We start from the raw sequence: 27,893 nt of genomic DNA, 5'->3' as shown, positions 1-27,893 counted from the left end.
GGGCCAGGGAAAGTGGGAAAAGAGTAGAGGAGTTGACGGAGCGCAGAGAGTAACCGCAGGGCGCTCGGGTGGCAACGCGTCCCGGCCCAGCGCGGGACGGCGGACCCATGTCGCGCCGTCGGCGGGTCCCAGGACCCCAGCCAGAGTCCTGCGTTTGGCATCTCGAGTCGCCGGGAGTCTGAGTTGCGGGCCACGAGGGAGCAGCGGTGGCAAGCCCGCTGGTCGTTATGAGGACGGATCTAAAATGACCAGCAAACGGAAACCTTTCCAAATGCAGCTCAGGCGATCCATCAGTGAGCAGTTGCGGGACTCCACCGCCAGAGCCTGGGATCGGCTGTGGAAAAACGTCCGGGAGAGACGGCTGGCAGGTCGGTGCCCGCGAGACCCCGGGGCCCGCGGGGGCGGGAGGAGGCGCGGATCGTGTCGCCCACGCCGGCCCACCGCCCCATCGCCGCTTCGGGTTCCAGCACAGGGTTTCAGAGCCAGGGGTTGGGCGGAGCAGGCGACTCACACATCCTCCGCGGCCAGGCCTGACCGCAAGCCCGCCGGGCGCCCCGCACACCCTGTGCGCCCCAGTGGGTGTGGGCTCTGCCCTGCGCGCGCGCTGACAGCGGGCCGGGCGCTGCACGCGGGCCTGGAGCCGGGGCAGGGTGCCTTGGCGAGTCTTCCTTCGCGGGCCGCTTCGCCTTGTGCTGGCCTCTGTTCCGCCGCCGTCCACCCGAACCCGTTGAATGAATGAGTGCCCAGCCCAAGTGGCCCTCCACAAAAGCGGCCCCTCTCCCAACTTCGCCTTTTCCACGCGGGACACGTCCACTGCATGTGTAGGCGGGGGAGTCAAGAGAAGGCTAGGGAGTATATGCCAAACTCTGGGAGACCAGATGTTTGGGGGTAGGATTTGCGGGATGACAGGTGGACAGTTGTTGGTGCAAGTAGATAGCTGCCCACACCCCTGTCCTGCTATGAATCAGGCTCTCCTCACTTTGGGTTACAAAGGAGGGCTTCCCTTTTGGAATCCATTGTCCATGAATCAGAGGAGGAGAAGAGGTGATTGTTGGGAGCCAAAGGGTCCTTAAGACTTCTTGCTTAGGTCAGAAGGCCAGCCCCTTCCTGAGCACCTACCTCTCCAGCCTACACACTGGGGCCTTCCCTCTGTGAATGCTTCATGGAACTGTCTCCTTGTAGGGCCACAGCTGCAGTGAGTGGTCTGAGTCTCCTCAGAGACCTACCTGCGAGCTTTCAGGCTGGTTAGCTCATCACAGCTGCCCCAATAAGGAAAAGTGGCCCTATGCCACAAAAGAGTTCGAGGGCAGTGTAGGAGTTAGGACCACTTTTTCCAAGTGCTAGCTGCTGGAAGATGTTGCAGGAATTGGGGGAGGTGTGGATGGAAGGGCTCCTGAGCTGACCACCAGTGGAGTCTCTGGATTTTTTTGCCTCCTGTCTCTCTAACAGTATCTCCTGAGTTGGCCAGTGACCACAGGGGTGGAAGAGAGTTCTAGGTAAGAAAGTGTGAAGCCTGGACACAGGGAGGGGATGCCAGGGGTGAGGGGGAGATTTAACTCTCTGGGCTGCTCCCCTTTTTCCTTACTGTAGAACTGTGGAAGTGGTTTGCTAGGTGTTCTGCACTTATACCCATGTAGCCGCAGCTCCCCATCACCCTGACAGCATCCTGAAGTAGATACCCAGAGCCTGTATCTCCTTGAGCGTTAGGTCCTTACCCACCTAACTTGTCAAATTAGAAGTAGAGATTACAGATGATCCCAACAGGTAACGTAGTCAGCATACAATGTTCATCTCCACCACAGTGGCCCCATTTAATAAGCACCCAAAAATAAACAGATTTTCAATCTGGATCCAGAAATAAATTGTGGTGGACCCCATAGCTCTGACTGTTAATTTATAAAGACCTGTATGTGCATTGCAGACCTCAATTAATAACAATTAGTAACTTCCCTGATAGTGTGCTAAATTATATCATCTACATAATACATGGTGTTAGAGAAATTGTTGTGGTCTAGTAAAGTTTTGTTGCCTCATAACTTCAGAATGCTCACTGCAAATGTCTCTTTCATAGCTTCTGTTATTTAAGTTTGTTAGGTTTGTTAAATCAATGGATCTTCAGGAAACAAGAAGTCTTTCCAGGAGGGCTGCCAAGGCTGTGCTGGGTTTTTTTAGAAGCTGAGGCCAAAGATGACCGCAGCTCTGTCTTTTTCAAAAGGAGATCTGGGAAGGAAGAGAGTGTAATGTAAAGACTTAAAACCATTCCGATCGTCCAGGAAAGCCATTTATTCATATGAATTGTAGACAATGCTGTTTCATTAAGACAGTGGAGAGAAAAAAGTTTTGATTCTGGGACATATATCATAGGTAGAGATTTTAAGATCATGAATATATAGAAATTAAGACTAAAAGTGGCTTCAGAATGGTAAGTATTAGAGTTCTCCCAGAGTGGTGCAAATATTTTTTTTTAAATAGCAGTATGAGGTTTTGAAATGTTTAATCAGAATATTAATATCTGCTCACCCATAATCTGCTTACCACTCTGCTTACAGCAGATGCCAGCAGGTTATTCAACTGGGACCAAACAATCCTGTGTGAAGCAGGCTTCAACTTCTGCTTCTCTAAGTGAGCTGGGATGCTTGCCACAAAACCAAGCCAACTCAGTGAAGGAGCTTTTAGATGCAAATTGATTTTCTTGGGTTTTCTTGCTAAGGTAGCTAAAATATGGAACTTTGGCCATGAGACATTGAAATACTTAAGTTATTAATGCTGGCATCAATTCCAGGTGAAAGTGTTCTCTATTTGTAGAGGCGTTCTTTATATGGTTCGGTTCAAAATATCGGAATAACCAACCGTATGAATATACCCCCAGAGAGCTCTGTCCTGCCAAGAGATGATATGAGGTTATCGACTTAAAAACATTTTTTTTTCCTATCACATTAAGGTTTTGTGCTAGGAGTTCTTTAATTTCCCTAAAATTGTCTTCTTATTTACCCTTACTCAGTAGAACAGTGTTCAAAGTGCTCTGTAGCAAACTTCTGACTCATTCTTACTTCTCTTCATTGAAGGCTGTCCTGTCGATGAAACAGAAAGACAAGTAGGACTGTGTAAACATATGGAAGCCTGTGGATGTCTGTACAGTGTGACCATTTTGAGGAAGGAGGGGATTATATATAACTGGAAAAAAGCATTTCTTAACACATGTCACAGCGACACAAATAATGAAACCAATGGAAGAATAAGATCTGAATGATGCTCGGATTTGTGCATTTCATTACAAAATAATCAAAAGGGGTTATTGTTAAAGAAGAACTTATATGGGGAGCTCTTGGGCTTTCTGGTTCTGTAGTAGCTGCCATATTTCCATCAGATTATGGCATTTTTTTCCCAAAGCATACCTTCTTAATTTCCCAAGACTCTTATCCTCATTAGGGTCAGCAAGAGTTTTTCTCACCTGTTATCTCAATGTTGATTATTGTAATAATGGTGGTAATTGTTGTTTATACCCAAGATGACAGAGTTAGGGTTCAAGGCAGGGTTCTAATTCAGGTGGTCAAAAGTCAAAGGCCATCTGTGCCCATTTACTGTTACACCACACTGCTGCCTTCATAGGCCTTATGGGGACATAGGGACCTCAACTCCTTTCTCTAATGCTCTGTCACCTGCAGTCAGTTTACAAATGAAGAACAAATTTAACTGACTTAACAGCTCTTTCTTTCCTCCTGGAGTGACAAAAATAATGCTGGCACCTAAAATAGCTCATCCCCTAGTCATCCTATTGGGCTGGGTAGTGAACAGGCTTCTAGAGATTTGAAACAAACAGGCAGCCATCCATCTAGCTTGTCGGGGCCCTTGTGTGGTGAGCCCTGCCCACTGCCATTGCTGCGAGAAGCCAAGGGCTGCAAGAAGGAGATCTGTTGTCAAGCCTAAATAGTGTTTCTTCAAGAAGGGTGAGTGACCGGTCTTTTTGGACTCCCCAGGTCCCTAATCGGTCATCACTGGTGACAATTCTTAGCTTTTATGGCATTATTAAATTGTCTAGGAAGAAGCATACTCTTTAGCTTTTGGTGTTTGTAAGCTGTCTGAACCATTTTTCAAATGTTAAGGTCTGAAAAAATCCAAATGAGTTTTCTAAAGCTTTCTGCTCCTTTATTTTAAAACCCTACTCTATTTTAATGGAAATGTAATCCATATGTTTGATTCCTTTTTACTCCTGTCACAATATTTAGGTAGCTTGTGAACTAACTGATGTCCAAGTCTTTTGATCTCTTTTATGGTCTCATTTTAAATAATTTCTCTTAGACACAGGAAGTTATATTGCTGCCAAGAGTAAACTAACTTAAAACACTGAAAAGTTTGAGTTTCATTAGAAACGCTAATTCCACCTAATTTCCGTGAGGTCTTGTCATGTTAAAACAGGTTTATTCATTCTCAAAGTCAACAGCAGCATCCTGTGATGTGATGTAAACATAAGATTGGGACTTGAATGCAGAGCGGGATCAAGAATAGAACACAGGCCATAAAAAAGTTCCATATTAAAATCTAAATGTGTGTTCCATGATATCAAAAAGTACAGGATGATACTGGCTGATCCTTTTTATGTGTTTTATTATATCAGTGCCCTTCCTTTTATTATCACTTTACTGTAAAGACCAGGTCATCCTACTCTGTCAGGTTTTTTTTGGTTTTTTTTTAACATCTCTTGAAAAGGGAGTACATTTAGATTTGATTTATATTAACAACAACAACAAAAATCCAAGTCAAGTAAGTATACAGTTAAATCAGAGAAAGAGAGCACATGGCTTATACCAGGTTCTCAACCTTAGTTGTTTGTAAAATCATCTGAAGCCTTTCAGAAACGTGAACGCCTTGCCTGCCTCTCAGAGATTCTGATTAAGTTCAGATGGGGCCTGGGGATCAGTTTTTTTAAAGCTCCAAGGATGGTTCCAAGGACTGTCCAGGGTGAGAATCACTGACTTACATTAACTGCCATATGATAACTCGCAGAAGTTTGTGTCTAGTACAAGGTCGTATTTTATGGCTCTAAGAAAAGTTTTGCTTAAGAGAGGTCGGAATGAGCTTGTCATTTTACAGGGAAAGAAAGAAAAAAAGGCGAGTGTGCCTAGAGAATAATGAAAAAAGATGGTATGAGTAGGTGATAGGAGATGTCAGAAGCAGGGTTAAGGTCAGGTTATAAGATCAGGTTGGGCCTTGTTGCCAGGGCAAGAAGTTTGGATTTGATTCTACATGTGATAAGAAGCAAAGGATTTTAAGCAGAGGAGCGACAAGACCTGAATGAATTACTACTGGAGTGGTCCAGGTGAGAGAGAAACAGTGGAACGGACTGTGATGAACGGATAGTGATGAAAATGGAGAGAAGGGGACAGATTTGGAAATGTCTTGGAAGTGGAGACAACAATGCTGACAGATTGGTTGTTGGAAATGAGGGAGAGGAATCGAAGACTCCTAGGTTTGTAGTGCTATGAGCTGAGATGGGGGAAAACTCGCAGATTTGCACGCTGCAGTTGCAAAAGGAACACTTTTTTTTTTTCATAAAGTTGAAGAGTGAGTTTTCCTTTGGGCAAATTGGGCCAAAGATGCCTATTAGACATCTAAAAATGAAAGTCAAAGAGTTGTATTTACAAGTATGGGTTTGAGAGAAAGATTAAAGCCAGAGAAGTAAGTCTGGGAGTTAACATATGACCACTATAGAGTAAACTTTAGGACCGGATGGGGTTACATAAGAGGAGAGTATAGATAAGAGGAAGACCCCAAGGACCAAGTCCAAGGGCATCCTTTATTTACAGCACAATAGTTGAGTGTGAACTATATATACTGTACATGTGCTAAATTTCTGGGGAATTAGAAAAATAACAACACTGTCTGAAATTCAGCATTCTTATAGCAGAACAATAGTAGTGCTATATCAAATAATCTTTGGTGACACATTTATTTATTTGGTCCTAGAACTGTTGATGAATTAAAAACTCATAAAAAACACATCTCACTAATAAAATATGCCTTTTAATTTAGAAATATTGCAGACTAAAAATAAAAAAAATCATTTGAAGGAAATATTTCCCAAGGTTGCCCCCATATGTAAAAAAATTACAATGTAGTTAATTAAATAAAAACGGTCTTAGCAGGAATACTTCTATGGTTACAATAACTTGTTGGTCCCACATATAATGGGGTAAGAGCTTTATATTAGGAAGGTGACTTCTCCAGTGCCACTATATCCAGGAGTAGTCTAATCAAACAAAGCTTAACTTGTAAGAAAGCTTCTATATATTGAATTTTCCAGGATTGCATATATTTACTGACCTTTATCCATTACGGTTTGTTCACAGTAAAGATGATTGAAGGGCGATTTCTCAGAGAAAAATAGATTAAAACATCTTAAATGTTTGTGTTTGTAAGGAAAGTAACTTAAGCTTGGCCTAATTTATCTACAATATGCTATTAGCTAACCCTTGTCAGTAACACAATTTCCTCATGGAACTAGAGCAGAGAAAGGACCATGTTCACATTACTTGCTGGTGGTTACTCTGAATAAGAGACACAAGCCCCATTAGTTTGCTGGAATTCCTTGAGAAGACCATTTGATACAATTTTTGGAAGTCACCAATTTGATCATTTAGACATGGAAAACATGTCTATGAAATTAATATTAGATTGGTGCAAAAATAATTGAGGTTTAAAAGCTTAAAAATAATTGCAAAAACCACAGTTACTTTTGCACCAATCTAATATATACTCTTCCTTTGTGCTTTTTAAATCTTATGTTGAACAAAACAACTTATAAAGAAAAAAATTGCTTGAAGACCTTGTAGTTTTCTGGAGTTTCATGCAATAGTATATTTCTATTCTGTCCTTTTGCAAGTTTAGTGATATTGCAAAATGAAAACAACAGTGTTTTGAAACTGTTACAACATTCCTGGGCTTTTTTTCAGAACCTTTGAATGTTTAGTTCTAAAACAGTCGAGTTGAAGGACAAACATTTTTGTCATGTTTGTAGTTAGTCAATAAGTATTTATTGAGCCATGAAATAGCAGCATCCTTGTCAAAGCAGGTTGGGATTGTAGTGCAGGATATTAATTCAGTACTGTGGTTTTATCCTGGCAAAGCACACAAATTTTATTAGGCTGCTCAAATCACTTAACTTATCTATTTAACCAGAAATAGAGCAAGCTTCCAGAAATTGCAAAAGGACACTATAGAATGTTCCATGACTACACAATATTGTATTTGTATATCTGCTGTGTCAAGCCATGTGACATTCTCAGGCAGAATATTTCCTTCATAACATTTTTATCTGAAATAAAAATTTCAGAATCCTATGGTTCTGTTATTTGGTGTCCTAGAGAACATTTTATCTATATTTCATCATGGCATACTGTGTTTGTTGACTACTCTTTCTCCTTCCTGTGTAGGAAATTAAATGAACAATAGAGATAATCCTTCTGCAACCCCATGAAAATTAATATATTTCCCAGCAATGATATTAAGTTGGAAAAATCTTATCATACGCTTTTATCCTCTCTCCAACTGGATAAAGTGGAAATATTCCCAGGTTCCTTAAAGCATTTTCTAGCGAAATTTAGTATTTATCATTATAATAATGTCCTAAAAGTACAAATATTTGAATATCTTGGGAGTGTAACAGTATAAGTTATATTAACCTGCTGCGTGAAAAGGCAAGCGTTGTCACCTGACGTCACAGAGATGGCCAGGTAGCGCTTTCCTCTCTCGGGTGACACAGTTATAGTTATCACAGAACTCTCCAAAAACTATGATGGGTTTCACCTTTCCTAGCCACGGGGATTTGTGCCCATGGTCTTGAAAATAAATTACATATTCATTTTAGTCCCAAGAAAAGACTTCATACGCAACAGACATAAAAGAGGGGCAATTGTTAGAGTGAAAATAAGCCGAAAAAAGCTCTTACGTATTTCAACTACTGTCTTTTAAAATTTAAGTTAATTTTTTTAAATTAATTTCAGGTGTACAAAAACATCATAATGATTAGACATTTATAACCACCTCCCCCCCAATCTACTACCCCTCCGACATTGTGTACAGCTGTTACAATTCCATTGACTATATTCCCTGTGCTGTCTGTACTGTACATCCTGTGAATATATCAACTACGTATTGGTTGTTTGATTCTTTCTGGAAAAAAAGAAGAGAGGCTTTGTGCTGAGTGTTTGATTCTACCTCTTAAATCTAAATCAAAGCAAAAATGACAAAAGGAAAAGTATACTCTTAGCCCTTTAGAGTAGCACCATAATGGTGGAAAAGGGATTGAAACTATTTGAGATAGCATCTATGTATAAAATCACAACTGTGTAATGGTGATTAATATCTGTGCAACTAGCATCGGTTCAGTTGTAACATTGATATAAATATTTGCCACAGCTATGACTACAGTGCTAGCAGCACAGATGACCCAATGTAGTAAATGCATATCATTTAACTTTTGGTTCATACAACCATGTAGAGTCGGGTGGGGTTAGTGGTGTTTGGGCGTGATGGGAGATTCCAGACTCGGTAACCTAGTGGTTAAGAGCAGCTCCTGAGCCAAGACTCCATGATGTGCATCCAGCCTCCATCACTGCAGCGGTGGGGCCTTGGGCAAGATAACTAATATCCACGGTCCTCAGTTTCCTCATCTTTAAAAAGGAGGAGAAGTGTAGTACTTACCTTATAGGGTTGTTATGAGGATGAAATGAGTTAATATTTTTCAAGCATTTGATATAATGTCTGTCCCCTAATAAAAGCTGGATGAGAGTTTATTTTAAATACATATGTGTATCACATGTACGTATGTATGCACACACACACACACACACACACACACAAGCACATACTTACATGTAAATGGAGAATAGAGCAGCAGAAACGTATTTCCTGATAAAGCGATGCTTTCAGCTCCAGCCCTAAACCACCCACCCCCTTCAAACCTGGATTCATCTACCATGTTTCCGTGTCTTATGAATCCATCTAGAGCCCATGTTCATGGATTTCCAAGTGCCAAGACAGTAGCCTCCCTCTCTTTGCTCTGGCTGCAATTTAAAATTCAAATACTACATATGTTGGTAGCATGGTTGGCAGCGTCTTGTGTAAATCCATTAGTGTTATAGCATGAATCACTTTTTGTACTACGACCTTGTCTTTCTGGAAGGTGATCAGTTATGGTTTGTTCATCAAAATCACCATCAGCTTAGAGCTATACAACCGAGAATTCATTCCCGAGTCCTCGGCCTGAATGGAGTTTGATGGAGACCTAATTCAAGTGTGAGAAGTTGAACTAGATAATCTCTAAGGTCCCATTTAGCTTAAAGATCAATGACTCTGTAAAACCAGACCATGCATCTCAAGGAGACTAAATGCCCTAAGTCTTTTAGTTCCCTTTCTGTGTGGGTTTTATAGGATGTTCTGATGGAGAGAGGGCAGAAGCCCAGAAGCATACCCCAGGATGCTTGCCAGTGTCATTCCCCAGGCAGCTTTGGTTACCTAGCTTTCATTAACAGCAGCGACATATAACTGCAGCTTTCTGGTATTGGAACTACATTTGCAGGAACTGGAGAAGGAACAAGGAGGGGGATAAGCTAGGGGTCCAGGGCCTGCAAACACCTGTAGGATCTCAACGGTCCCTGCACCACACTCAGGCAGGGCCCCATGCTCAGAAGGGTCCCTCCCTTGGTTTAATTCTCTGTTGTTGCCATCTTCAAATTATTAATAATCGTTGAATGGAGGACCCACATTTTTATTGTCCTGGGCCTGGCGAATGATGTAGCTGGCCCTTCACTGAGGGAAAACCAGCTTCTTGTAGAATCCTGCCTTGATTTATGAGTTCACCTTCACTGGTGACTCGGTGTTATTTAAGTAAGATAAGGGACATGCAGAATCATAGGACACTCGATCTGCAAGGGACCTTGAAGCACTGTGCCCCTTGCTCTTGGGGAAGGTGATCTGCTAAGAGAGAAAGTGTGTTTGCTTTATTTTATTGTTTATCGAGTCTGACCGCATCTTTATGAAATAAAGCAATAACACTACCCCTGTTGTTTATAGTTGTAATGATTATATTTTAGTCATTACATATATTGAAGCAAATATTTAGTGTGTTTTTTTGTTTGTTTGTTTGTTTAAGTATTACCGTGCTTAGGTAAAATAGGACATAGGACATTGGGACAAATTACAACTCTTGGTATGCTACGTTTGCAGATCCAAGGTTTGTTTTGAGAACTTAATTAAGCTGTTTCTTATTTAAAACTTTATTTGCAATACCCATAATAGATTAATTCATTAAACCATTGCTATTGAAGTCATTAAGACTATTTCCTGTGTAGATTTCACCTAGAGCTACTTACTCGGAAAAGGAAATTAGGAGAGATAGTAAGTAATAAAGCCTGTCATTTATCACCAGGGATTTCCAGCACATACCTGCCAACATTTTATTTTGTCATTATGTCCATCTGTCTCCGTGAAGGACACTAAAGCTGACCAGCATCTAGTCTCAGAAGGTTGCACAGGTTAAATCCCCTTTGCTAACAAAAGCTATACGTAGACCTCCCCACTTAATAATGTGAAAAAAAAGAGAGAGAGATATTTTCCTTTGTTTGAAAGTTAAGTTCATTATTCAATGCAAAGCATTTCTGGGCAATTGAATAAAAAGAACGTGTGCATTTTCATTTGTTCTTAAGCTACTTCAAACAAGGATGTATTTGCGTAGTTCTAAACAGTAACACAAATAAGTAGGTGATTCTGCCCTTCATCAGCCAATTCTAGGCCACGCTGTAAGAAAGTAGACCGGTCTGACAGCATTGCCCTGGCACCACGGTGGGCACAGATGGTGGTCCACAAAGAGAAGCAAATGACAGTGGCTTGGTAAACCCATTCTGTGTGCCCAGCTCTGAACACACAAGAAGTGTGAGATATGTAAACAGCTTTATCAGAGAACCCCAACAAGTTTTACTTTCTAGATAAGAAATCTGTCGGAGTAAATTAAACCTTAAAGCACAGTCATCGGAATTCAGAAATTGAAACTCTAGGTATCACTCTGGACTTGGTCTCCTGTATCAATACTCAAATGTAATTTCCTCATATGTGTTTGACCCCAGGCATAATCTCCTGCAGGCAGAGGATAACATCTGATCGCTGCGGACAGTCCAGTTGCCCTAGCATAGTAGCTGAGGTACAGAAGGTGCACAATGAATGCTTGTTGAGTGAATGACTTCATAATAATTATAATATTGATAGCTACCCTGCATTGGACCCTGCTGCATGCCAGGCATTGTGCTAAGGACTTAATGCACTTTCTCGTTAGATGCCCAAGCTTTAAGGTGGGTACTACCAGGGTCACCGTTAGCAGATACAGCAGCTTGCAGATTTAGGAAAAGCCTTCCTCTCTGGGCTCATTAATTAGAAAACAATTAGGAAATGCATCCTCCCCTAAGAAAATGCAGCCCCATGGGCGTGCAGCAGGGTGAGCAGATCCTGTGCTGAATTTCCACCTCCCTGACCCCCCTTGGCTGTTGGCTGCTGGACGCAGCCTACACAATTTCATCCCCACTTTATATCTGAGGAAACCAAGGCTAGGAGAGCTCAAGTGACTTGTTGAGTCACCTGTAGCTGTGTCGATTTATGAGAGTGGCACAATTTGTGTGACTTGTAAGAGATGGGAGAGCCTGGTGACTCCGGAGCCACCATAATCCCAGTCTAGCACTTAGGAAGGGGTATCTGTGGTGTCGTCGTGACAATGTGGAACCCATTTCAGAGTCCTGCCTCCAAGGTTGCCTGAAGCTTACCACAGGGTGTAATGGATGGGCGCTGACCATGGCATTCTGTCATCCCAGGGTCCCCATGATAATAATGACGATGACTAATGATGATCCTGAATTATTTGTGTGACACTTTACAGTGAAGTGTTTTTCCATTAAGGTAATTTAACAGTGGCTTAAAATCAATAGGTTCTTACAAAAGTCCTTTGAGGTAGGCAGAGGAGGTGATCTGACCTCTACTCCATTAATGAGACGAATGAGGGTAAGAGAGATGATGTGACTCCCCATGGTCCCCAGTCCGGTGAGGGCTGACTGCATTGAATCCTGACTCCTACCGCAGTGCTTGCTCTGCTGCTCCCTTTCCTGCTGCCCAGTGTGAGCGCTGCGCTATCGGCAGCCAGTTGCTGTGAACTAATCCCATGGCTCCCAAACCTGACTGAGCATCAGAATCACAGGAAAAGCTTTTTCAAACACAGGCTCCTGGACTCTTCACCAGACCATTGAATGAAAATCATCCCTAGGGGGCAGTGTGTGTGTGTGTGTGTGTGTGTGTGTGTGTGTGTGTGTGTGTGTGTGTGTGTGTAGGGGAGTTTGTAGTATGTAGTCTTTTTAACAAGCCTCCCAAGTGATTTTTGTTGTTTGCTTATGGCCTGCCTGGCTCTGTCCTCTCACCAGTGACTGGAAATGGCTCTAAACTCTCACGGTGATTTCAGGCTCTGTGCCTGTGCCATGCAACGTCTTCCAGCACTAAAACTTTTATCTCCTACCTAGATCTTTCCCATTTGCAAGGACTGCCTCAAGCACTTCATGATTTCGTTGCAGCACCATTCTGGTTATTCCCATCCCCCCCTCGCAGCAACCTCCTGCTTCCCAATGTGTGTGGTGCCCCTTGGGGGCTGAGAGGGTGGGAGGACCATGAGGGCCTGCGATGTGTGCCAGGCCCTGAGTCCGTTCTTGTCCACATGTCGTCCTGGGAACCATTACAGCCAGACACTGAGGTCATGATTAGCATCCCCATTTTAAAGACGGGGTAAGTGAAGGAATTTGGCTGAGACCAGCACACCTAGTAAAGTGCGGAGTCCCATCTGCCTTTAGATTCCTGCTTTTCTGTTCATTCTGCTGAGAGTTTCAGTCTGGTTCTTTTCTCACAAGCAAGATGTCTTTTGTACTATAATAGAGAAACTTTATCTTACATTTACAAAAATATCCCTTACCTCCTACTGTACTATCCATGTGGTAAAATAACCTAGCTTTTGAAGAAATAAAAAACGAATGCCTTTTCTTACTTCTTTTGTGAATCATTTCCTAGCAAGCTTCAAAAGGTGAATGGTATTGATAGAAATATTATATTTATTTATTTGAGATCTTTAATATTATGAGGAAATGCCAACCAACATTCTATCCTCTTCTTTCTTTTAACTCCTAAAAACATGAAATGTTGGAGCACAGGGAAGCCTTGCAGATTATCAAGCCACTCATCTTATAAGAACTGATTGCACATCAGAGAAATTCAATTAACCTATTCCAAGTCACACATCTCATTAATGATCAATTTGAGATTAGAGTCCAACTCCACGTCACACTGTGACTTTTGGGATTACAGGTGAATTCATTCTTGGCCACCCATTCATAAGCAAAATGCCCATATCTGAAATCAGTCTAAGGTACAAACTGCTTGAAGGAAAAATGGTACCTTACTTTCCAGAGCAAAGCCTTTCCCATGAGTCGCTGCTCAGTGACTAAAGGATATGAAAGGAATCTGATTGCTCCCTCCTCAGTGTCGAGTTCACCCCTGGTGGCCCCAGACCCTGCCTGCCCTACTGTGATCCCATCCCTAGGTGTTTGGCGCAGTTGTCAGCTCTGTGGTGTTGAGCAAGATAATCTTTCCCCATCCTCTATCCCTCTTCCAAGGTGAACTGGAAATTTTCATTTTATAGCTAAAGAAAACTAACGCTGTTGTAATCACATGTTAGGGTGCGGAAAATGGAGAAAGCAGAGTTGTAATTTAAATATTGATTTTTCATCTATTTCACATAGAAGTGTTCCCTTTTGATCATTTTTTTAAAAATTACAGAGCTAGAGAGAAAAAAAAATGAGTTTGTTTTTTTTTTACTCCAATGTCTCATTTACTTAGCTTATTCAACACCTATGTATTAAGTACCTAGTATGCCAAACACTGTCTCGGCTATTGAGGTTTGAGTGGTGAACAAAACAGACAAAATCAATACCCTCATTGGGCTTCCATTTGAGTGGGGGAGACAGATTATAAAACATGTAAGTGTTGTAAATAACACATTATGAAGAAACATAAGAAATGGGAAGAAACCGGGAAATGAAAGGGAGTGCTGTTTTGGATCCAGTGGTCATAGAAGGTCTCTCTGGGGAGCTGGCATTGAAGCAGAGACCTTCCGGGATCTGGGCCAGAGAGGAAACAGGCTTTGGGTCAGTCCTGAGGCAGGAGCCCACAGATGAGTCTGAGAAAGGCAAGGATGTTAGTGGGGCTTGGCATACAGTGACTGAGCACAAGAGTGGCAGGAAAAGGGCTTGGCAGATAGTCAGGTCCTCTGTAGCCTGGGAAGGAGTCCCAGTATGATCTTGGGTATGATTTGCTGTGAACAATTATCTGGTATATGATGTAAATTTGGAAAGAAAAGACAATAGAGGCCAAGAGTAGAAGCAGAATATTTTTCGAGAGGCTTCCCGGAAGTATCAAATTTAGCTCATGTCTCAGTTATTAAAAAAAAATAAAAATACTTAGCTGTTAGTCGAATAAGAGCCAATTGCTTAATTAAAAGGAGGGAGAGAATAACCTCTGGCCCACAGTTTTTTATGCAAATAGGAAGAATTAGCTAGATTCATTCATCCATTCAAAACCACTTATTTAATGAATATGATAGTCCAAATACTACGCCATGCTCTGCACTGAGAATAAAAGGATGAAAAGACACCAAGCCTTACCCTCAAGGACTTACGGAAAGTATAGTAATAGAAGAAGCACAGGATGCAGAGGCAGAGCAGAGGATGGAGGGATGAATTTTGCCTGGCTTTGCAGGAATGACCTCTGAGTTGGGCCTTAAAGAGAGAAATTACACTGTAAGAAGGGGGGCAAAGAAGCACTTGCAAAGAAACAGAAAGGCATGAGGCAGCACGAGTAGTTATTCTATGTGCCTGGGACCTCAGGTCAAGAAGGACAGCAGGTGAAGAAAAGGCTGGAGAGGTGGGCAGAGGCGAGATGATGAGCTTGCAGGTCTCATCCGCAGCTTCCGGTGCTGCCTTAGGTAGTCTATAAATGCCTTGTTAACTTTGGGACTTTAGGATTACATGAATCCATCTTCCTTTCTCTGTTAGTGTTTGGCATAGTATTGCAAGTCCTTTTTTCTTTCTTTTTTTCTTTTTTCAACTTTTTTGAATCTTGTGTCATCTTTATCGATTTTCTTTCTCAGTTTTTTTTATTTTTTTATTTTTTTATTTTTTTTTTTTATTGGGGAACAGTGTGTTTCTCCAGGGCCCATCAGCTCCAAGTCAAGTCATTGTTCTTCAATCTAGTTGTGGAGGGTGCGGCTCACTGGCACATGTGGGAATCGAACTGGCAACCCGTTTCGATTGTTCAGGACTCACGCTCTAACCAACTGAGCCATCCGGGCACCGGCCCCTGTTTATTTTTATATCCATCTTTTGTAAATTTCCTGGCTCTGCAACTTGAAGGAATAACTGTCAGAGCCTCTTTTCTTGCCTGGGTATTGCAAAGAACCTGAGGTCTTCTGTGGCTTTTAAAGATGGCTTTTGTTAAACTAGCAGAGCCTACAGGAGCTCCTGTGAATTCCGAGTTTCCAGCCTTGCGTCTTGGGTCTTCTTCACTCCAAGTATTGGTGCTGGAGTGAACTTGGAATTTGCAAGTTTAAAGTGAAAGTGAGTGTCCAATGTACATGTGGTATATTAGAGACCTGGAAATCTGTAATTTCCACAGTAAAACTAATACGACGTCTTGATCAATTTTTCTGAGTTTTGGGGCAATGTTTACTTAAAAAGGTCCCAAATGGAGCTGAAAGGCTGTATTTACTCTTTCATAAGCATTTATCGATGACCTACTTTATGCAAGATTGCGTACCAGGTACTGGGGACACAAAAATGAATGAGATAAAATTATTTCTTTCAAGGAACCTACCCATGTTAATGACTTCTTATAATTCTTATAAGAGATCTTATGATTCTCCTATTTTAGTATACATACAGAATGGTTTTAGGTAAATGGTTAAAAAGGTTAAAAAGGTTTCATGAAAAACAGTTGAGTTCTGTGATTATGCCTAAACTCAGCCTCTTATGGAAAGCTGGACTTGTTTATCTGACATACTGACTAGAGACATGGGGAAAGAATTCAGAAGAAAAGTCCCAATTCATGCACCACTCCAGAATCTCCACTGAACAGCTGCATTGTAGCGCTCACCCTTTTTGTTCCAGGAGTTGCTCTTTGGAATCCTCAGATATCCTTGATTGCCTGAGGGCTCTTCAAATGTCACCAGGGCAACAACAAAGCAACACACATGAAGCAGCCCTTCTGTGGCATTCTTTCTGAAAAGCACTGAATTACATTATTGCATAAGAAACCATCTGCATATGAAAGGCAGTGAACTGTTGGAGAACCCAACTGAAAACAATGCTGAATTGGATTCCTACCTCCACTGATAACTTACTGGCACCCCTAGAAATCTCCTTGTGACCCGAGTCCCCTATGTGGAATGTAGGGAATATTAATACTGTACTTCTGACCTCAAGGGAATTGAGAGCTAAATTAGAGAGATCGTTGAGATGGTCAGAGAAAAACTCCCATCTATCCTTTAACCCCATTCCTCTTACCCTTTCTTGGTCAACCTTTCAAAAATAGTCAAGCAAAGCCAACAAGAGCTACATTGATTGAGTCCTTACCATGTGCCAGAGACTGATAAGAATGTCACATGCGTTATTTTATTTCTTCCTAATGATGTGTAGAGTCACTATTATTAGCATCCTCATTTTATAATGAAGACATTTACACTCTAAAAATGTATGTGACTCTTTGCCCATGTTCACAAAGCTAAGGAGGATATGAGAAGCAAAGATGAGAACCAGGTTGATCTGTCTCACAAGCCCTCAAACCTCTGTACGTATTCGTTTAGAGGCAACTCTATGTCACTCCACATCCTCTGTCATCATTTTACCTGCCTACTCCTTAATCTACAAGCCATAGACAGAAATCTTTATAGTAGGAAAAAAATGTTCTACAGACTAATTATATTAATGCAAGAAAGACTGTGGAGACAGTATCTAAAAAATAAACATGTGATATTTTAGACATGATTAAACCAAAATAAGACAGATTTTGAAAAATGTACTGAAATACTTACATTTCAATGACATTGTCATTAGTAGCCCACCTCTTTATCCCAGCAATGCTTAAAGCTCTCCTTGGGAATGGCCAGCTTATGAACCACACAAGAAAATGAGTCTCACTCCTTTTTGGTTGGATGTCAATTTTGGGTCCACCAATCACCTCCTTTTCATCAGATTTGACCATGAGACGCTTGAATATTTCAAAGAGCAAATCCATTCTCAAAGTTCAAAAAAATCGGCAACACTAATATGTACTTAAAAGGACAGATTTCCTCCTGTTTAAAAATTTTATTTATAATTATACAACTAATATGTTGATTATAAAGATAACATGTTGATTATAAAAAGCACGCAAAGATTTATGGGTCACTTTTACACGTATTTTTAAAGGGTAACATTGTTTTATAATCACATATTTAATGTGGCGTTGTAAGATTGAAGCACTATTTGTGGATAAATATATAATTATTTCTTAGATGCACTGTTCTTTTTAAGCAAAAAATTTAATAGCTACTACAACTTTCAAAGGCTAACTATGTGCCAGGCATACAAGTTATTGTATTTAATACTTAACACAGGCCTGGCAAGGACAGCATTATACTCATTTTTCATGTGATACAACTAAAGCTCATAGAAGCTTAGGAATTAAGCAAAATCTCATGGACCGGGCTGGCTTTCCTTAAGGTGCATGTGCTAAACCATGAAGCATCCATGGAGGGAGAGAAGCACAGCTATTTCTGCTCAGGTGGAGAATAAACATACAAATTAAACTATACACATCATCACTTGAGTGCTAATTAAATACTAGAACTAAGGCGAGATATATTCTTAAATTACTAAATAAGATAACCTGTGTGAAAGCATTTAGACCAAGTCATGTAATTAACTCTCAAGTTTCCGTACAAAGGAATCACCTGAGGTGCTTTTTCAATATACATACTCTGGGACCCACTGGTTAGAAAGTCAGGTTGAACACATGGGGGTTCAGGAACCTGCATTATTAAAGATGCTCTCCAGAGAATTAATTAGGAGACTGTTGATCTGTGAGACCCCCTTCAAAACACCCATTTTATGACATGGTGGCAGATGCTCTAAATATGGGTTCCTTTCCTTTCCCTCAATGTCTGCATACAGGAAGAAAACCAAAGACAGCAGTTTAAAATTAGAGCTCTGTTGATAGGGTATTGTGTCTGGTTTACATTGTTTTGTTGAAATACACCAGAATAGAATTTCATTTCAAATTTAGCCTCTTCCCTTGATGGCCTCTTTGTAAAACTTTGGTGGACAAAAGTGGTGTCTGAATGGGTGAAGAAAGTTCTCCTAGAAGCTCTGGATTAATAAAGCTCTTCAGGACTCTCTCGGCAATAGGGGGCAGCTAAAGTAATGCGAGGTGGGATGCAGGGAATTTCCTGTTTATTCATTTTACCTATTTCAAATGACTTTATACATCCTGTGATTTTTTTACAGTTGTTCTGAAAGGAAGCTTTTCTAGTTAACCCCATTGAAATGTAATGCTTGTGTTTTTGGAGGAGGGGAAGATGAGGCTAAATCTCCTTTGCCCTTTTCATGAGTTAATGAATTATGTTCTTACAGCTTCACTTCCCTGCTGTCAATAAAAGAGACACTGTCAGGCTTCTAGGACTGCTGATGCATTTCGAAGGTCCATAAGTTATGTGTCAGACAGTTCAGGAGGCAGTGGGTACATTTTTTTGGCTCTTTTTCCCCCCTTCTTTCTCTGTCCTTTTTGGGTGTGTCACACTTGAAAAGTTTTACCCAGCCCATAACAGGATGGACAAGAGAAGGGGATTAAAATTAAAATTCTTTAAAGTACCTCGCTTAAAAAGCTTTTGTGAAGAAAGGGATTCAAAATCCTAGGCTATGCCAAGATTTCATATTAATTTTCTTTATTCATTTTCTTTCCTCTCTGTGTAAGGTATAATCAGGTGGTATGTGGGGACATAGCATTGGTTGAAGATAGCAATTGGAGTGTCTGGGAAAAGCACACATCCTCTTTCCTTCTGGGGCTACGGAGGCCTGATATGTCAGCTGCTCTAGGTTGGATGAAAGCCAGAGATAAGAGTTAATTGGCACCTTCACTATGCAGCATCCGTACCAAGTGTTGCCAGTTGTGCTACAAGCAAAGTTGTGCCCGTGATGTGTTCAGAAAGCACGGCAAGTGCCTATGATATTCAAGCAAACTAATGGCAAACTTTTCTGATGTGTAGGGTCAGAATCCTTTCAGTTGACTTGACAAAAGAGAGAAGAAAAATATATGTATGATATGCCCTGTATGCTTTTGATATACAAGGAAGAAAACAATTCGTGGCAGCAAAACAGACCCAGGGCCAAGTAGGAATGACATTTATTGCCTGGAGTGGAGAAGGAGCACCCAGTTCCAGAGGGGAGGCTGTTAGGGATGAAGGTGACATAGACGTAGGGATCAGTATGTGATGCTCAGTCTGCAAGTATTTATTACTAACTTAAGTGTTCTCAAAAGACACAAAGAACCTTTTTAAAAGATGGAAATAGAGAGCTTTTTTTTTTTAATTTAAGTAATCCAAACATCTTAATCCCTTGAAAACATACAAATTACAAAAATCACATATAATATCTCCTCATTAGCATTGAGTAAAAAACAGAAAGCAGTGAGGTCAATAGAGGAGAAGAAGGTGATGGAACACTAAATACCCCTTTCCTTGAATAGCCTACGTATTTTTAAGTTGTTTTTTGTGAACAACTTGTGAAGGACTTTTTTTAATTAATAGAAAAACAGTCTTGATGAGTACCTTGACTTTGAAGCTCAAACTCTAATTATCTATTCAACATCAGCTTCTGGTGTTGTGTTTGATATAGCTGGGTCATAAAGATACACATTTACAAAATCTATTTAGAATGTTTAATTCAGGATAAAATCAACCTAGTTTCTAAGTTAGGTATCAGCTCTCACTTTTGGCATAAGGAGCTTTTGTTATGTGGGACCTGAGGAATGCCAGGCTGGGGAAAAGCCAGTTAATAGATTCAGACAGATGGATTTTGATGAGAGTCTGCACTGTTCACACCCCTTTAGCAAATGTTTTCAAATATTCTCAAGTAATACACTTCACTTGAAAACAAATATGGATTTGCTTACTTGAGTCAATAGTAATTATTATCATTAATAGTGCATAAAAATATCTGTTCTGTTTGTGCATATTAGAGTGCTAAATTCATATGTCACATTATATCTCTAGACCTTTAGCTGCCTTGCACATACAGAGAAAACACACTTTGAATTTAAAATAGGCTTTGGCAGAAAATTATTTCAGCTGTTGTGAAAAATGGCACTTTTTTTAAACTGCCCCCACCCAAGTCAGCGTGATTGTCAGCTGTGGAAAGAGACTTATGAAATTCCCAAGAGGAATGCAAGAAGATCCTGTAGTGTCATTATTTTTTCCTTAGTGGAGTCTGTGAAGCCAGACCAAAGGGAATAACATCAGAATAGAAATCAGATGGGCCCAAGGAGTAAGTGGCCGTTTCCAACGGGAGCCATTTTGTCGAGCCCAGTGGTCTCTTAAAGAGCATGACGTACACCTCTGGCCATAATTTTTGCAAAACCCATTCCTCCCTGGCATTAGTTTAATTGAAAGCCAGAGAATCGAGTTTAAAGTATAGGAAAATGGGAAAGCTGGAGACTGGAGATAGTGTTTTGAAGTATTTGTGTTAGTATGTTGAGTGCTCTTTTTGTCAAGGCATTTCGCTGTGTGTTGTGGATGTTGCTGAAAAATACAAGATCTCATAAAACTTGCGTGGGTGTCATAAAGCTGGTGGGTGTCACTCACACAGCGTGGCACCTCCTGGGGACCCTCTTCACATTATATTCTGGGGTATGTACACCATGGTGGCTCTGGTTTGGGTTACTTATCTTCGGGCTGAAAGAAAAAATATTAGGACTTCAAATTTATTCTCTTATTCTGTTACAGTTCTTCCCCATGTCTCTATCTCCATCTCTAAGTTTGTTAAAAAAAGAAAAGTTTGTTTTTGTATCTCGTAAGACAATTTTACTACTGCTTGTTCATAATGACATGGAATTTTAAGCAATTTAATGTCTACAGTGGATTGTATATCTTTCAAAAACTGGAATATTAGTTGAAATAGTACAAATGTGAACTATGTTACATTTTCATAGCATGTATTGATTTAAGTTTTAAATATAGCAGTTTCCTCTTTTTTACTTCTAGAAGGCCTGGTTTAGAAAGAGGGAAATAAATCAACTCGTGTGTACCAAAATAGAAGGCTTTCCAGATCCTATTTCTGAATAGCTGAATAATGTTTCTGCAGCTTTTACATCACATCTGCGTGAGCAACAGCTGTTAGGCCATTCCTAAACTCTGGCATTTTTTCATATTTTAACATGTTCAACATTCTTAAGAACAGATATAAGTTTTCAAGTTTCATTTGAAAAAATAAAATAAAACATGCCAAGTTGCAAAATATAATTTCTGGTTCATTTGTTAGGAAATGAAAATATGAGATACGTTTTCTAATGTACTCCTGGCGGTTTAACTTCTCAGCCAAACTATGTGGAAAACAGCCTAATAACAGCGGTTGGGCTCCTTCTCCTGTGCACAAGATTTCATCCATTGCACTGTTTGGAAGGCTCGTGGTGCTAAGACTTTGGGCGGTTTATTTATACATTGTGTCCATTAAGGAGATATATTTGCTATTCCTGTTGATTGTCATTATCAGACTTGAAACGTTATGCAACAATAGTACAATAGTAAGTAGTGATATGAAATTGGTAAACGAAGTTGGTTTTGAAATGAGATATAATATTTGTTAGGCAGTTACACACATGTTCATCTCTACACTGTGATTACTGAGTGGTGAATTGATAGTATCTGCCAAACACCTACTTTGTTCAGAACATTCTTTTGTTCACAGATCATAGCAGAATAAAAAAGAGAGAGAGAAAGAAAACACAGTCTCTTTTTTTTGTAATTAAATAAAAATTTAACCTGATGCATAAAATAAGTATCTTCGATGATACTTAAAAAATAACAAAATTTACGAAAAAGTACACATTAATGCTCTACAAACTGAGTTTATAAATGCTGGAAGGATAGAGAGAAAACTAGATTCCAATCTACAAGGATCACTTGTAGAAGGCCTTGGAGAAGAGATGAATTTGGCTTGGATGGAGACGGAGATAAGTAATGTGAACTGATGCTCATGATAAGGTCCAGAGAGTACGAGAACCCTGGTTCTTCGTCTGTTCTCCCATCTCCCAGGTGTGTGGTTTCTACACAGAGTATACTACCAGGTACTGTGACTATGAAAGACACAATTTCTAGTCTCAACAACTTGATTATTAGATATCAGAGAGATGGAAACAAAGCACTAATGCAAACTAGTATTGGAGAAGGACACCAGCTTTTGTGCCTTGACACACCTGGGTTTGAATTCAGCTACCTGACAGCTTGAAAAATGTGCTCGGTGGTGTGTGGAACATCATGGAAAGCCAACAAATTAGATGAAGGTGGAAGTTTGGACAAGTACGTTGTGGAATGTTCTCCAGAATAGTGATTATCAGGATGCATTTTAAGAATAAGCAGAAATTCACCAAAGGATGGGAAGGAGGGAAGGATGCTCTGGCATCTGCAAAGACATTTAACGTGAAGCCATAGCAAGTTGGAAGCAAAGGGTCTCGGATTACTGACCCCAAATCAGGATGCATGAAGGACATACAAATAGAAATATTCAAGGGGGTTGGTGGCTTCTACTTATTGCGTTCTTCTGAACTTTTAATTAATAAAGTAAGCATGTATTCATTACTTCATTATGAAGCATTATTTCATAAAATTTTCCACTGGGGTAGCAAATTCTTAATTCTCAGTGCCCTATTTTTCTAAAACACAGATATCTAGGGCAATGAACTCATGATAAATAAAAAAGAAAAATCTTTCCAACAACATTTTAAATTATGCTTCTTTTTACTGGGTGCTTATACAATTCTTACTTATTAATGTCTCCTGATAATCTACAATGGTTTGAAAATATCCAATAGCGAAGTTAGCCATTTTACTAGGAGATTAAAAGGAAATTATGGGTTCAAAACTTCAATTCTACCAATCAGAATCTAAACATTTGGGAACTCACTATGAGTGAGTAAGAGAGAACTAAGAAACATCATTACCTAAGAAAAAACTTCCAGTAGAATTCTAATGAATCTGGCTGAACAAATGGATCACCCTTCATGGAATTTTTGTTGTTTATTATTACAAATTTTGTTGTTACTTTGATCTGAATGAGATGTTCCACAATAAAATGTGCCTCTGAGGCCAATAGCAGGTATTCACATACTTATCCAGCAGAGTTTTTGTTTGTTTTGATTTGCAGAAGAAAGCTATGTTGCCACATGTCTATTCAAATACATTAATGTTACCGTCTAAACTGACTCATTTGGAAGGAACAAGTCCACATAGCAGCAGTATAACATATATTAGAAAGTATGCTTGCCAAAAACATTGAAATGGACAGGTTTCTCATTTTCTTCTTGTTTTAATGATGCCATCTCTTGACCTTTACCTGCACTCTGAGTCAAACAAAAATGCTGAAGGAGAAGAGTCATAGAAAATGAGAGGATGGGTAGGAGTGGGGACAAAGGGGCTGAAAAAGAAGGGAGGAACAAGAAAGGCAGGGTGGAGTTTTTCAAGACAGGAATTTAGGGGGGCAAACAATGCCCCTGACAAGGGAATTCTAACTTGAAAGACTATCTTCCCCAGCTAGGTGGCATCTAGAACCTATGATTGCCATTCAGATAAAAGGAAAAAGGAAAAAAGGAATGTCGTATTTTCTCCTTTGGGCAAAATGAGTTGTTTCTGTTTAATAAATGCATGGATTTAAATACGGAACCTCAGATTTGACAGTGCAAAGCAAAGGAAAACATAAGATGAACAGTACAAATATTTGGTTGATTAGATGTTGTTGTAGCTTTTATATATGTTTTGTAAAGCAAAACATGGATATTTCATGCAATGCTTCAAACACAACTTTCTAAAGAAAAACAGTAACCTTTTGTCCTGATAGGAACTGCATGTTCAATAGTGGACAGATCCTGAAGCATTCTTCTTCTCACAGCCATGGCATTAAGTGTTTTCAGAGATTAAAAGAGTCACAGCATCTTCTTTCCTTTTACATAGAACTTTACAAGATAATCCACATGCAAGAAAAGCATAGTGTAAATAATGTCTCTTACCTCTCAAGTTGCTTTCCACCTATGTTGGGACCAGGGCTTGACGCCACCTTTGGTCTCATTTCCCATGATGGCTGCCTACTCTCTCTGAGCCTGCCATATTCTCTTGAACTTCTGACCCTTTATAATTGCATCTGTATATTCCACAGCCTAAAAGGAGTTGTGTGTGTGTGTGTGTGTGTGTGTGTGTGTGTGTGTATTTACTAAATGAATAAAGAAATAAATAACATCAGGCTAGAAGTGACGAAAAATGTAAATAATATTACAATAAAAATTTACAGTTTATAAAGTACTTTCATTATCTGATTTAATACTCAAAATCATGGTAAGAGGTAGATATCCCCTATCTTCTACAAATATGGAAACAGAAGCTCAGATTGGTTAAGTAGGCTGCCCAGGAGTCCAGCTAATGAAGTCACTTTGTTGGGATTTGAACTCAGATGGTCCCCAAATTCCATATGTGTCCTACTACACGCTGCTGCTTCTAGAACTTTTATACACCATGAGTAGAAGCTGAAAAGATTATATCTGGTATATTGAATTTTATTCAAGGTGAAATAAGAAAGTGTTCTATTTAGGGAAGCTCAGAATATTAATATCATTTTATGAATGCTCACATTCATCTGGTTTATTATTCTTTATAGATGTGAAAGAAGAAGAACCAGCAATGCAAGTTTAATATCACAAGAGATTTGGCAGTATTTTATTAACCTGCCCAGCTAGGTTGCCTGCAATGATGTAATTACTGCTTTTTATCAGTTCACGCAGATGTACTGAATTACAGCTTAGAGATGTGAAACTTTCCCTTATAGAGAGGAGGGTGCAAGGTATTCTATTGTAATCCCAGGAAAATATATTTTTTTGAAATATATTTCCTCCTGTAATTCCATAGTGATTTCCTTTCATGTAATCTTACCGTTAACTGATTGATACCTGGAAGAACCAACAGCTTTCGGGAGGCTGTCAACAATATATTCTCCCCAGAACTACTAAGTGAGTGACAGCTGCTTGCTTCCACTTAAACTTGCAGGTGAAAAGAGCAGAGATGGCCCCACTCAGTGCGTCCCTCTATTCTAACTGTCCATAGTCTAGGAAGTGAAAGGCCTTTACCTGTCTATATTATTTCTCCATATACATCCCCTTCCTTCCCCCAGGGGACGGACCATCATGTCAGTGAACCCTATATGAAAGTTCTGCAAAAAAAGAAAAAACAAACAAAAACAACAACAACAAAACACGAATGTAGGTCATTTAAAATACTTGTCATGCGATGCCGTATGCAAGGAAAACACTAAATTTAGGAATAGGTTGGTCTGGGCTTAAGAGCATGGAGTAGCCTCATTTTCAATGCCCCTCTTGGAGTGAAACCTTTTACTCAAAAGAAACTCTTCCTATCCCATCCATTCCCAGTGTAGAATACTGATATTTCCTTATGGCTGTCTTTTCTGCTGTTATTTGCACACTCTGAAAACCTGAAAATTATAAAGAAACTGTGACAAATCTCCTGAGTAAGACTAGGAAGTCCTAAATGCAGGACAGTGGTTTCAGATTACCACAAGCAGCCGGCCAGTGCTTTGTAGGATCGTTGCTCAGTGTATTTGAAAGGAAGGGCAGATGAACATGCGTATTCTCTCCGGTCTTCTCTCCTTTGGCCCTCCATTTGCCCCACTGCCTCAGCCTGTGCTTTGTAAGTGTAGGCATGACTCCTCTGCCTCCTTTTACCTGGTCAGATGTCTCCTCGCAGAGAGATGACGCACACTCCTGTTCTTACCATCTCCTCTATTGTGATGACCCTGACTTCCCTCCCTCCAGCTCCGAGTCTTCCTCTAGGCTCCTGATCCCTCCCCAGAAATCACAACCCTCTAATTTCACTTCAAACTCATTAGGAGTTCAGAGAAGGAAGAATGACTGTAGGATCCCAGAAGGTGTCATGGAGGGGCAGGCTTTGAACTCACTGTAATGTTGGACTCTTCTCTATCAAAACTGCCCAGGTTGAGCTTTTGTGTTAAGAAAATTTATTACATGATTGGAATTCAACACAATGCTTAATACACACCCAGTGGTTTCCCACTCAAAGTGCTCGTCTAAGATCAGTATTAAGTTCACAGAAAGTTGTGCTTGTTAGAGAACCACAGAATTAAGTACTTGGTGAAAGAGCTTGGGAAGAGGCAAATGGACCATCACCAGATGCTTGGTGGTCTTGCAGACCCCAGAGCTGGGGTGCAGCCTATAGCATTCCCATGGCCACCATCAGACGCTATAGAGGGGAATGGGTAATCCTCCAAGGAAACCATGTTTTACCAAGACATTTGATTGAGAATTAGAAAATAAATAAACAAACGGATCATTGATAGGGTCTGCATTGAACTCCTTCAAGAAATGCAGATATGCGTGTTGATAGATGCTTTTCCAACATTTAAAAAAAATACACGAATACACTATGAACTCTGTTCTTGAGTTCATTCCAGGCATGTCGACTGAACTACAGTCTCCTGCTCTATTTTCTCCAGGCACCATGAATTGCTTATATATTCACGGTTACTTTTTTCATTTCTCTATAATGAAGAGTTTAGTTAGAATAATCAAAGGAAGAAAGAACAACAGCTGATTGGGAAATGGACTGATTCTAGAGCCATAGTGACGACCATTAGAGGAGGAGATGGCCATGTTTTACTTGTTCTTCCTTTGAAGGCTATCAATAGGGCGGGTTTGGCCAGGTTTCCTGAAGCAAATGCTACTATAAAACTCCGTGTGGAATAGGACTATTGTCCCTCCAAATATAGTCTCTTTGTGTTGAGTGCCAAGAAATCCAATGATGGACTAAAACGATGGAAGTCTGCCCAGAAACTTTTGTAAAGAATGATCCCTTTGGTAAAACTTACGAATAAAGAAGCACCACGATGGCTCTTTTATCAGTAATTGTTTAAAGTATTTGATTGTAGAGGAACAATATGTGGTAATTTGTGACCAAGAAGGTTCACATTTTTTTGTGTCCTCCTCCAAAGGAAGAAGTGATAGGGATAGTGTAAGCACAAAAGGATTAACATAAAATCCGAATCCCTAATGCATATCCCAGGTGTTACCCTGATAGATACAAGGTCTATCTCTAAGGTACAGATGGAGAGAATATATGCCAACTGTTAAACTGCATCAGAAGCCCTCCCCCAATCATTTGTCCCCCACATAGGTGACAAGACCGGACTGCTTATTTCCGTAGAACCCTGTGCTTTAATATATCATCATATTTACTATAGGGTATTATAATTGTGACTTGTTTGTCTCCCCCTGCAGGGATGGGCTACATTTTTCATTTCTCTATGCCAAGTACTTAGCATAGTGCATGGCACATAGTAGGTACTCGCTAGTAATAAATAAATACTCGTTGAATTAATGAATATCCCAATTGGTAAAACATTTATAATCAACGTGGATGTTTTACCAATGGGGACATTCACTGCTGATTTGCTATCCACTCTAAGAGGTGAATTTCACATTCTTGATTAATAAGTTGTGTG

General features: G+C 40.2%; 1 protein-coding gene across 3 annotated transcripts in view; it reads left to right on the top strand.

The window, feature by feature from the left end:
- Positions 1 to 27,893, top strand: part of STARD13 (StAR related lipid transfer domain containing 13) — a 494,577-nt gene that overhangs the window by 281,014 nt on the left and 185,670 nt on the right. Inside the window, exon 1 of one of the 3 annotated variants that reach the window (XM_019736521.3) lies at positions 16 to 368. The exons of the other annotated variants lie outside the window; for them this stretch is intronic. Within the exon in view, the coding sequence (XP_019592080.2) occupies positions 245 to 368 (124 nt within the window). The 5' untranslated portion in view covers positions 16 to 244. Of the gene's footprint in view, positions 1 to 15; positions 369 to 27,893 lie in introns of those variants that run through there. 3 annotated transcript variants of the gene reach the window in all.

Source organism: Rhinolophus sinicus, chromosome 16, assembly GCF_057876585.1.
Source record: "Rhinolophus sinicus isolate RSI-liver-muscle chromosome 16, RSI-T2T, whole genome shotgun sequence".
NCBI lineage: Eukaryota > Metazoa > Chordata > Mammalia > Chiroptera > Rhinolophidae > Rhinolophus > Rhinolophus sinicus.
Note: the sequence above shows the minus strand (reverse complement) of the source record. Positions and strands in the feature narration are given on the sequence as shown.